The sequence below is a fragment of the Nerophis ophidion genome, linkage group LG12, assembly GCF_033978795.1.
Source record: "Nerophis ophidion isolate RoL-2023_Sa linkage group LG12, RoL_Noph_v1.0, whole genome shotgun sequence".
Taxonomy (NCBI): domain Eukaryota; kingdom Metazoa; phylum Chordata; class Actinopteri; order Syngnathiformes; family Syngnathidae; genus Nerophis; species Nerophis ophidion.
This window is the reverse complement of record NC_084622.1, coordinates 34,508,935-34,521,548: the sequence shown is the minus strand read 5'-3', so window position 1 is coordinate 34,521,548 and position 12,614 is coordinate 34,508,935. Positions and strand designations below refer to the sequence as shown.

The window sequence follows — 12,614 nt, the reverse complement described above, 5'->3', positions numbered from 1 at the left end:
AAAAAACGTTATTATGGTGTTACCTTTACTTATAAATGAACTTCATGCGCCGCTCCTTCCGAACAAAAGCATTGATAACTGGTTTATAGAAGTCTTCCTTATCTTTCTTCAGTTTTAAAAGTCTCTCTGTCTTGATGGAGATCACTGTCTGGAGCAAACCTTTTAGCTCCGGCGTTGGTCTTCCTTTAATTATTACCTCCTGCTTCAATTGAAAGTCCAGTTTAGAAATCTGTTTTATTTTAGATATGTAATCCTCCATTTTAAAAGTCCAGGGGAGAGGAAAAAATAAACTTGACTTGCTAACTGTAGATTGTTGTCACTTATTCTACAGCCGAGTAGTCGCAAGAATGATCCCTGGGATCACTAGCGCCCTCCACCACCATGAGGCAAGAGAACATGTGCCTCACACAGTGCGTCTTCTCAGCCGTTTTATGATTGCTCAGCACAAGAAATACGTTACACACATACAGTTGTTGACAAAATACACTGTACATTATATACCTCAGCTAACTAAACTATGGAAATGTATTATATAATTCATATAGCAATACGGTCTCACTGCACAGCAACCAGCAGTTAGCCGGGTCATTGCGCAATCCATGGTGAGGCTCAACTGGCTGCTGACTCACCGCAAGTCTCTTCTCAGTATTTGGACGGCAAATGTGAAAATTCAGCGATTTTGAATAAAAATTATCTAAAAATGATGAAGTTATATGGAAAATAACTTTATAAAGTATAATCACTGGATACATATAACAATTTAATTTTTTTTTTTTCTTTCCATGATGGCACGTGATGCACTGCCTGACCTGCCTCCCCTGACTGCACGTCACTGATATGCAGTAACCATAGCCTTAACCACAATCCATTTTTTTTTTCTATTGTTCAAGTAAAGGACTTTGTCACTTTGACTGAATAAGCCTAGGAATTGGTTACGTTTCAGTCATCTTTCTCTGCTTCTTCCTATCTCTGCTTCCACTTTGTAGCTCAGGATGTTTGATCTGAATGGAGATGGAAAACTGGGCCTTTCAGAGATGGCGAGGTAATATGCAATTTCATTTCCCTTGGGTACTGCCTGCTTGACTGAATCACTATATAAATTAAAATCTATTGTGTCCATTTACCACTTTTCCAGACTTCTTCCTGTTCAGGAGAATTTCTTGCTTAAATTCCAGGTAAGGAAAAAAAACACAATGTAAATGACACTTTTTATTAGTAATTTGTTACAGTCATTTTTGATATTAAATCGTTTTCACAGGGTGTCAAGTTAACCAGTGAGCAGTTTAATGCCATATTCACATTCTACGACAAGGTGAGTTGTACTGCAACACTGGGGGGTTTCTGTTTGTTTACGCACTACTAAATCATAGGCTGTGTTGCAAATCTGCGGCTGTATTCTTCCAAGGACCCAGCCCATGTAGTCGACAAATTGTGGGTCAATCCTCTAACAGGGTATGGAGCGATTTAAAATGGCTCAGTCTAGCCTTCGGGACACCTTCTGGTTACATCAGTTTTCTTTGCCCTTTCGTTTATATCACCTTTTTGCTTCTGAGTTGAATAATGCTGAACTTAAGAGAAGAATGCCATTTTTTTTTTGTTGCAGTCTCTTAGTCATTTACCTTATTTTAGAGGAAGCAGCTAAAAGTTACAGGCACTGACATAGTCGGATTTTCCTGCGGTTAGAGCCGACCGATCATGGGAAATGGTTGTCATGAAGACGTGTCACGTGTTGACAAGCATTCTAAAACTGTCATTCGTAAATATTATTTAATGATGGATTTATTTTTATTTGTGAACGGTTGTCGGAGTGGGACATGTACCTTTTGAAAACCCGCAGACAATCCAGAAGATGTCCCAGAAAGAGTCCTCACGGTCTATTCATACAGCAACACCACACAATCTCATTTAGCAGTTGTTTTGTGATTCACAATTCATGTACTTTTCTAATCTTGACAAACTGGTTGGATTACAGCCAGTAATGAAAAAAAGTTGATTGGATTTTGTGGTAGTCTTTCTCTCGTGGGTTTCCTGATACCGACCGATTTTCACAGTAGCCCGGGAGTCTGGTGTTATCAATGCCTTTTATTGTGGGCGCACACACGCTATGACTGCACTCCACTCTACATATTTTCAGTCTCTCGTCTGGAAGCACCCCACGACAGTCTCTGTTCTGTGACTTTCCAGTCCTTTTGGTGTGTTCATCTTTCTGGCCTTCTCTCTCCGGCAATGTCCAGCATCTGTGTCCGCTCACCAGCAACTCCAACTCCATCGGTGTGTGTTGGCCCGGCTGATGCTGATAAGCATGGCAGGTGATTGAATGAACCACCCCAGCTGGGTAATCCAATCATCTGCCAGCTGTGCTTCGATGCCGGTCCATACACACCCCATTCCTGCAGGAGGCACGCCGACCACGCCCCCCTCCACAAATATTAATTGGGATGGCATAATATTATTATCATATAATTATTTGCAATGAAGGCAGAGGAAATTAATCACAACAACTGGTGTTTCAGCACATTAGTTTATTATTTATATGGGTTATAAAAATACTTTATTTTTAAATGATCATCCAAATTGGTATATGCATGTTTTGTGTCATTTCTTTTTGGTCTGTTGTCGTTTAAATTGCCTTGTCTAAGTCCTTGTCCTCCTTGATTGTTCTGCACAGCAAAAAAAACAAAAAAACAAAAAAACAGAAAAGTTAAACGCATGACTACATTAATCATTTATAGAAGTAAACATTTTCAAATATTGATTGGCAGCACTAAAATTTCAATTTAAAGTACCAATGATTGTCACACACACATTAGGTGTGGTAAAAGTTGTCCTCTGCCTTTGACTTTTCCTCTTGTTCACCTCCTGGGAGGTGAGGGGAGCAGTGGGCAGCAGCGGTGCCGTGCCCGGGAATAATTTTTGGTGATTTAACCCCCAATTCCAACCCTTGATGCTGAGTGCCAAGCAGGGAGGTAATGGGTCCTATTTTTATAGTCTTTGGTATGACTCGGCCAGGGTTTGAACTCACAATTTACCAATCTCAGGGCGCACCCTCTAACCACTTGGCCACTGAGTAGGTGGCCTAGTGGTTAGAATTGGCCCTAGTGTGTGAATGTGAGTGTGAATGTTGTCTATCTGTATTGGCCCTGTGATGAGGTGGCGACTTGTCCAGTGTGTACCCCGCCTTCGCCCAAATTCAGCTGGGATAGGCTCCAGGCTTGACCCTGAAATGGATAAGCGGTATAAAATGAATGAAGGAACATTTACAAATAACATGCAAATGCATACAAAAACAGCAATAACTAATATCAGTACATTGATGCACACATTTACAATTTTACCCTATTTCGGCCATTCATTAATATGACATAAATAAGTCGACCTTTCGCGGTCTAAAAAAGGAGTTTCAAATGTTGAAAAAAAGCATCTGGGCCGAAGCAGTATATATGTCGGATATATGGCTTTTATTGATTGATTGATTGAAACTTTTATCAGTAGATTGCACAGTTCAGTACATATTAGGGACAGCATGGCGCAGTGGCAGAGTGGCAGTGCGCAACCCGAGGGTCCCTGGTTCAAATCCCACCTAGTACCAACCTCGTCACGTCCGTTGTGTCCTGAGCAAGACACTTCACCCTTGCTCCTGATGGGTGCTGGTTGGCGCCTTGCATGGCAGCTCCCTGCATCAGTGTGTGAATGTGTGTGTGAATGGGTAAATGTGGAAGTAGTGTCAAAGCGCTTTGAGTACCTTGAAGGTAGAAAAGCGCTATAAAAGTACAACCCATTTATTTATTTATTTATATTCCGTACAATTGACCACTAAATGGTAACACCCGAATAAGTTTTTCAACTTGTTTAACTTGTCCATGTAAATCAATTTATGGTACAAATATATACTATCAGCATTATACAGTCATCACACAGGTTAATCATCATAGTATGTACATTGAATTATTTACATTATTTACAATCGGGGGGTTGGGATGAGGAGGGTTTGGTTGATATCAGCACTTCAGGCATCAACAATTGCATCATCAGAGAAATAGACATTGAAACAGTGTAGGTCTGACTTAGTAGGATATGTACAGCCAGCAGAGAACATAGTGAGTTCAGAAAGCATAAGAACAAGTATATACATTTGATTATTTACATTTGGTTATTTACAATCCGGGGAGGTGGGATGTGAAGGGGGGAGGGTATTAGTAAAGGGTTGAAGTTGCCTGGACGTGTTGTTTTAGTGCGGTTTTGAAGGAGGATAGAGATGCACTTACTTTTTCACCTGTTGGGAGTGCATTCCACATTGATGTGGCATAGAAAGAGAATGAGTTAAGACCTTTGTTTGATCGAAATCTGGGTTTAACGTGGTTTATGGAGCTCCCCCTGGTATTGTGGTTATGGCGGTCATTTACGTTAAGGAAGTAGTTTGACATGTACTTCGGTATCAGGGAGGTGTAGCGGATTTTATAGACTAGGCTCAGTGCAAGTTGTTTTACTCTGTCCTCCACCCTGGCTCTCCCTCGGGATAAAGAAAAGAGCAAAGAGCACGACACCCGCTCAACATTACAATAGTAGAAGTATTGTGTTTTAACGCAAATGTATATCACTACTATACCCCCAGATTGACATGTATGCTTTTAGCCGCTTTAAATGAATAATTAAAGCTATACTTACATTTAAAAGTCGCTGTTATCGCTCTGCATAGCACTGCCATGTTGAGAAAAAGAGTTGACTATTCTTTTTCTTTTCTTAGTTGATTTCGAACATGACATACCTACAACATTTTACATCAGGCAATTTCATCATTTCACAATACACAGTACATCATGTCCAAAAAGGAGAAGGAAGAAGCAAAGTATGCAAAGAATCTTGGGATATGAAAGGGTGCGAAGTACATGGATGGACACTTTGAATTGGGTCAGACTTTGTGCACCGCGATGATGTCAGTACGCCACAAATGCCCACTGTCAAGGAGGCAGTCGCCAAAGAGAGACACCGCTTATATCTGATGTAACTTTGGATAAAAAAACATCAATTTTCTCATAGGCTATTCATGGCTGTTTTAATTGAAGCAAATATGGCAACATTGAGTCTGAGAGCTGTCATGTTTGTAGAGTGGATTATCGCATGACTTTCTATTTCGGGGTTACCTTGGAAACAGATTGTGCAAGTGATGAATGTCACATTATGAAATAATTAATTTTCACATTACTTCTCATGAGATTATATTGAATATGCAAGGGTGTATTTACACACCGTATAACAATAGCAACAACAACAAAAATAATACTCTGTTGAAAACATTACTTTTTCCCTTTGGTCCAACACATGAATATATAATATCCTTCCCTTTCTACTTGGTATGCTCATTATTCTGGGAAAGGCAGCGGAGAACACAAGTCTCTTTCAAGAAAAGCTGGTAGTCTGGAATTGCCATGGTCTGTTAGGAGAGTAAAATAAACATGAAGTGTGTGTGTTGGCGTCAGCTAAAAATGAGTTTATGAGAGTGTTTATTAGCCTTAATTTGTCTACCATTTTATATTTTTTTTAAGAGCTCTGATAAAGCCATAGTGTATAACATAAGTTTTTCTTGTGTCATATTTCGTATATTTTTAGTTAGAGCCTTTATCGATTTTCTAAAGGATGTAAAGAAGATATACTTGACAAAAAAATAACAGTCGTGTCGTTTTGTCATGTAGTGTTAAGACAACGGATTGTGTGCTGGATTTTGAATGATACATCTTAGTTTTACCCCCCGCCCCCTCACCATTCGACATGTTAACTTTGCATGGGTGACCAAGTACCATATTTTTCGGAGTATAAGTCGCTTCGGAGTATTTGTCGCACCTGCCGAAAATGCATAATAAAGAAGGAAAAAAACATAAATAATTCACACTGGAGTAAAAGTCGCATTTTTGGGAATAATTTATTTGATAAACCCCAACACCAAGAATAGACATTTGAAAGACAATTTAAAATAATAAAGAATAGTGAACAACAGGCTGAATAAGTGTAGGTTATATGACGCATAAAAAACCAACTGAGAACGTGCCTGGTATGTTAAAGGGGAACATTATCACCAGACCTATGTAAACCTCAATATATACTTTGATGTTGCAGAAAAAGGACCATATGTTTTTTTAACCGCTTTCCGATCTCTAAAAGGGTGAATTTGGCGATTGAAACGCCTTTCATCAGGAAGCAATCTGCCATTTTCTCAAACACATTACACACACCAAGTCAAATCAGCTCTGTTATTTTCCGTTTTTTCGACTGTTTTCCGTACCTTGGAGACATTATGCCTCGTCGGTGTGTTGTCGGAGGGTGTAACAACACGAACAGGGACGGATTCAAGTTGACTTACGTGGAGTGTGCATCGATTAGCACGGCATGCTAATCAATGCTAACATGCTATTTAGGCTAGCTGTATGTACATATTGCATCATTATGCCTCATTTGTAGCTATATTTGCATCCAGCCTTTCCTTCCACCCACATTTAATGGCAAACAAACACATACCAATCGACAGATTGAAGTAGCACCAGTTGTCAAAAGATGCGAAAGTCCCTTGATTGTTCTACCAACGATAGCGATGCTACGACAGAGATGTGTGGATATCCTGCGGCACTCAAAGCAGATGCATTTCCAACGATAAAGTCAACAAAATCACAAAGGTGAGTTTTGTTGATGTTATTGACTTATGTGCTAATCAGACATATTTGCACACGGCATGACTGCAAGCTAATCGATGCTAACATTGTAGTTTTATTTGCATCCGGCCTTTCGCTCCACCCACATTTAATGCCAAACAAACACATACCAATCGACAGATTCAAGTTGCACCAGTTGTCAAAAGATGCAATCGTTGGTTAGAAGGCGATCGCCAAATTTATCCTCGTTGCTGTTGTCTGTCGTGATATGGCTCAATAGCTTCAGTTTCTTCTTCAATTTCGTTTTCGGTATCTGCCTCCACACTCCAACCATCCGTTTCAATACATGCGTAATCTGTTGAATCGCTTAAGGCGCTGAAATCCGAGTCTGAATCTGAGCTAATTTCGCTATATCTTTCTGTTCTATCCGCCATGTTTGTTTGTATTGGCATTATGCAGTGATGTCACAGGAAAATGGACGGGTGGATATAGCGATGGTGAAAATCAGACACTTTGAAGTAGTTATTCGGGATATTGCGTGATGGGTAAAATTTTGAAAAAAACTTTCGAAAAATAAAATAAGCCACTGGGAACTGATTTTTATTGGTTTTAACCTTTCTGAAATTGTGGTAATGTTCCCCTTTAACGTAACATATTATGGTAGGAGTCATTCAAATAACTATAACATATATAACATGCTATATGTTTACCAAACAATCTGTCACTCCTAATCGCTAAATCCCATGAAATCTTATGCGTCTAGTCTCTTACTTGAATGAGCTAAATAATATTATTTGATATTTTACGGTAATGTGTTAATAATTTCACACATATGTCGCTCCCGAGTATAAGTCGCACTCCTGGCCAAACTATGAAAAAAACTGTGATTTATAGTCTAAAAAATACGGTAAATGAGTGTAATATCCAATACATCATAAAAATGGACAATAATATCATCCAACCAAAAATTTCGATTGATATAGCCTAAGAATAAGATATTAAATCATACCGTACATAGTTTTTGGGGGGCTGATAATTATAAATTCATCTTAGAATGTCTGCAGTGTGGAGTTAGCCTTGCCTTCAGATAGCAAATGTACATATTGCAATGATTTTAAAGTGCTGGTTATGTAAATAGGGCATCTTCCTTCAGTACTTCTACTTGGAATTCACACCTCCAAAATAATCACTAGGTTTGTTTATACAGCAAAATAAAAACAAGTGACCGGCAGTACTAACAAAAACTACCCAGCTTTACCCAGTTTATAATTTTTGTATTAGTCTAGATTTTCTTACTTGCAAATTTATTCAAAAGACACTAGTGCACTAGTAGGTGGTGTAACACAAATTTAAATGTATTCAATTTCAAAAATCAATCAATCAATCAATGATTACTTATATAGCCCTAAATCACTAGTGTCTCAAAGGGCTGCACAAACCACAACACAAACCACTACGACATCCTCGGTAGGCCCACATAAGGGCAAGGAAAACTCACAACCAGTGGGACGTCGGTGACAATGATGACTATGAGAACCTTGGAGAGGACGAAAGCAATGGATGTCAAGCGGGTCTAACATGATACTGTGAAAGTTCAATCCATAATGGATCCAACACAGTCACGAGAGTCCAGTCCAAAGCGGATCCAACACAGCAGCGAGAGTCCCGTTCACAGCGGAGCCAGCAGGAAACCATCCCAAGCGGAGGCGGATCAGCTGCGCAGAGATGTCCCCAACCGATACACAGGCAAGCAGTACATGGCCACCGGATCGGACCGGACCCCCTCCACAAGGGAGAGTGGGACATAGGAGAAAAAGAAAAGAAACGGCAGATCAACTCGTCTAAAAAGGGAGTCTATTTAAAGGCTAGAGTATACAAATGAGTTTTAAGGTGAGACTTAAATGCTTCTACTGAAAAACACCATGACGAGACAGTCACAATAATAGGAACTGCTCTCAAAATATCTGGGTAGGAGTCCAAAACCACCAGGCGTATCTTAGGTACACAAGAAAGTTCAAACTGCATAAAGCACAGAAACATTTAAAGCAAAAACCTGCACAAGGTAGCTCACCAAAACTAGAAGAGTAATCCAAGGACATGTGTTGCTGTGGAATTCACCAGCTTAAAGGCGACCTATTATGCAAAACCAACTGTTTTTACATATTGGTACCTGATTTTGTGTATTTGGGATCTGCGTAAATCCTGAGGATTAGAAATCAAACCATGGAAACTGATTGATTGATTGATACTTTTATTAGTAGATTGCACGGTTCCGTACATATTCCGTACAATTGACCACTAAATGGTAACACCCGAATACGTTTTTCAACTTGTTTTTTCAACGTTAATTAATCCATGCTACAAATATATACTATCAACATAATACAGTCATCACACAAGTTAATCATCATAGTATATACATTGAATTATGTACATTATTTACAATCGGGGGGGTGGGATGAGGAGCTTTGGTACTTCAGTCATCAACAATTGCATCAACAGAGAAATGTGGACATTGAAACAGTGTAGGTCTTATTTAGTAGGATATGTACGGCCAGCAGAGAACATAGTGAGTTCAGATAACATAAGAGCAAGTAAATACATTAGAAGTACATTTGATTATTTACATTAGGTTTTTTATAATCCGGGGAGATGGGATGTGAATGGAGGAGGGTATTAGTAAAGTGTTGAAGTTGCCTGGAGGTGTTGTTTTAGAGCGGTTTTGAAGGAATATAGAGATGCACTTACTTTTATACCTGTTGGGAGTGCATTCCACATTGATGTTGCATAAAAAGAGAATGAGTTAAGACCTTTGTTAGAACGGAATCTGGGTTTAACGTGGTTTGTGGAGCTCCCCCTGGTGTTGTGGTTATGGCGGTCATTTACGTTAAGGAAGTAGTTGGACATGTACTTCGGTATCAGGGAGGTGTAGCGAATTTTATAGACTAGGCTCAGTGCAAGTTGTTTTACTCTGTCCTCCACCATGAGCCAGCCCACTTTGGAGAAGTGGGTCGGAGTGAGGTGTGATCTGGGGTGGAGGTCTAAAAGTAACCGGACTAGCTTATTCTGGGATGTTTGGAGTCTAGATTTGAGGGTTTTGGAGGTGCTGGGGTACCAGGAGGTGCAAGCGTAATCGAAAAAGGGTTGAATGAGAATTCCCGCTAGAATCTTCAAGGTGCTTTTGTTGACCAGAGAGGCATGGCGAAGGTATGTTTAAGACAATCTTGCCTTCCTTCATATTTCTGCCAAACGAGCTGTTTGGAATTTGCACAACCTGTGACGTCTTTCCCACCAGTGACATCAGCATAGTATCCATATACAGTATCAGGCCTGGGCAATTATTTTGACTCGAGGGACAAATTTGGAGAAAAAAATGTGTCGGAGGGCCGGTATATTTATTTTTAGGGTCACTAATACAAAACTTCACAAAAATGTCTGATTGAATCCTAAAAACGTTATGACAGACCACCTCAAAAAACGTAATGGAATTTTACATTTTTCTATGAACGATAAAACACCGAATATTGATAAAATATGAATGTCACACCCCCTTTCGATCGACATATTTTACAATCAAGTGAAACGCAACAAAAATGCAACAAACAGTGAAATATGAACGCAAAGGGTAGAAAATAAACCCACCTACAATCTGATACATCTGATAAATCACTAAGCTTTAGAACTTTGCTGTTAAAAGCTCCTTCCGCGTCTGTGGAAACGCTTCCCGCCCACACTGCTTGGTGCCTCTTCTGAGCTGCTGTGACGTAGATTACCATAGTAACTAATTAGATTACCATAGTAACTGGTATATCATACATAAACGCAGATTCCAACCATTGAAATACTTTGTATTGTTGAAGACTTACGGTCATTAGAAAACATCACTGTACATAACAATGGCAGCTGCAGTTTCCATCTTAAAGATCTAAAAAAATCTATTTGGGAAAGTCCGGTGGGCCAGATTGAAAAGCTTAGCGTACCACATATGACTGTGTTTGCCCAGGTCTGCATATATGATAGAGATGTACCCGAATATTTTTGTGCAAATCCACCATTTTGAATCATGTTGTTGGTTTCTTTCACCAGCAAGAGTCACTACACAAACTTTCAGCCTTATCTTAAGAAAATAGTGCCTTACTATTATTTGTATTATTTGTGGCAATGTGCTCTCAATTGTGAAGAATTCACTCCAAGTGTGTGAAAACCACATTTTAAAACGACTTCACAAATCTACACCAGTATAAAGATGGATTTTCTGAAAAAAAAAAATACTTTTTATGACAATGAAGGAGACAATAAAACGGTATGTAATGATAGAAGGTTAGAAATGTGTGAATGATGCATTGGCAATGTAAGCTCAACTTGTTGTGTAGCTAGCTTAGCCTTCTATTGTAAGAAGTAATGTACCAGCTTCACCATCCTACGGCAATATAAGGAGTGATTTTCCTAAAAAAAAATACTTATAATTGGATTAGTGCCTACTGTGTTTTGCAATGGACAAAAAAGTAATATAAAACTTTATTACATTGACGATGAAGCTCAAAGCGTAGCTCATAGCCTTTGGCCTATTGTTTTTAAAAGGAGTCGAAAAAGCAGTGCAGTGGCGTTGGTAATATAATACAGAATAGAAAAGCTTTCTTTTGTCACTACAGCATACTTGCCAACCTTGAGACCTCCAAATTCGGGAGATGGGGGGTGGGAGATGGGTGGTTTTGGGGGTCGGGGTTTTGAGGTCGGGGGTGTGGGGGGCGTATATTGTAGCCTCCCGGAAGAGTTAGTGCTGCAAGGGGTTCTGGGTATTTGCTCTGTTGTGTTTATGTTGTGTTACGGTGCAGATGTTCACCCGAAATGTGTTTGGCATTCTTGTTTGGTGTGGGTTCACAGTGTGGCGCATATTTGTAACAGTGTTAAAGTTGTTTATATGGCCACCCCCAGTGTGACATGCATGACTGTTGACCAAGTATTCATTGCATTCCCTTTTGTGTGTGAAAAGCCACAGATGTTATATGACTGTGCTGGCACGCTGTTTGTATGGAGGAAAAGCTGATGTGACGACAGGCTGTCCTCACTCAGATCTAGGGATGATACTCGAAACCGGTTTTCCCGGTTGTTCAATAGGAAAAGAACCAAGTCCTCGGACTCGAACCCCTTTTTGAAAACCGGTACCCGTTATCGAGACAACTATAGTAAAGAAAAAGAGTTGGTTCTTTATTCGAATCCGTCCCGACCAGAAATGCTCCGTGAGACATCACAAGAAACGACGTCACGTAGCTCAGTCATTAGGCGCAGATAGCGAAAGCAGAAACAACAGCGCTCCAAGGTGTAATAAAGTTCAAAACAAAAGACATTATCCAATGAATAACTTTACTGAGAGATTTGAGCAGGGTACAAACACATGACCAACACTTTTACGACCAACCGGAAACATAGCAACCAGGCTAGCAACGCACCTCCTTTACGGCAGCTGTCGCAATGTTCTTAAAACAACCGCAGCACATACATATATATACAACATATCCCCCTTTTTTAACTTTTGTTTTTCTTTCCTTGTAAACAAAACAAAATCACACCATATATGTGTTGTCAGTCTAATTATAAATAATGCAGACGAGGCGTGTTGGCTGAGTTCTTGACGTTTACTTCTGGGTGACGACATGCAATCCAATCCAATCCACTTTATTTATATAGCACATTTAAACAACAATAACGTTTCCAAAGTGCTGCACAGCCATGTTAAAAACAATTGTAAAAAAAATATAAATAAATAAATAAAATTAAATAAAAAATAAAAAAGTATATATATATATATATATATATATATATATATATATATATATTATGCTCCACCAATGACTGAATAAAAACAAAAAATAAATGAATATAAAACCAATAAAAACAATATAAAAACAAATATGATTAAAAACTATTTTAAAGGGTAAAATCAATTAAAACAGTAAAATAGAAATCAAAGTG

The 12,614-nt window shown here is 39.1% G+C and overlaps 1 protein-coding gene across 1 annotated transcript in view; it reads left to right on the top strand.

Moving 5' to 3' along the window:
• The window catches only part of calb2a (calbindin 2a), a 73,795-nt gene that overhangs the window by 43,329 nt on the left and 17,852 nt on the right, over window positions 1-12,614 (top strand). Inside the window, exons 7-9 of the mRNA XM_061917440.1 lie at window positions 987-1,042; window positions 1,136-1,175; window positions 1,259-1,312. Of these exons, the coding sequence (XP_061773424.1) occupies window positions 987-1,042; window positions 1,136-1,175; window positions 1,259-1,312 (150 nt within the window). The remainder of the gene's footprint in view (window positions 1-986; window positions 1,043-1,135; window positions 1,176-1,258; window positions 1,313-12,614) is intronic.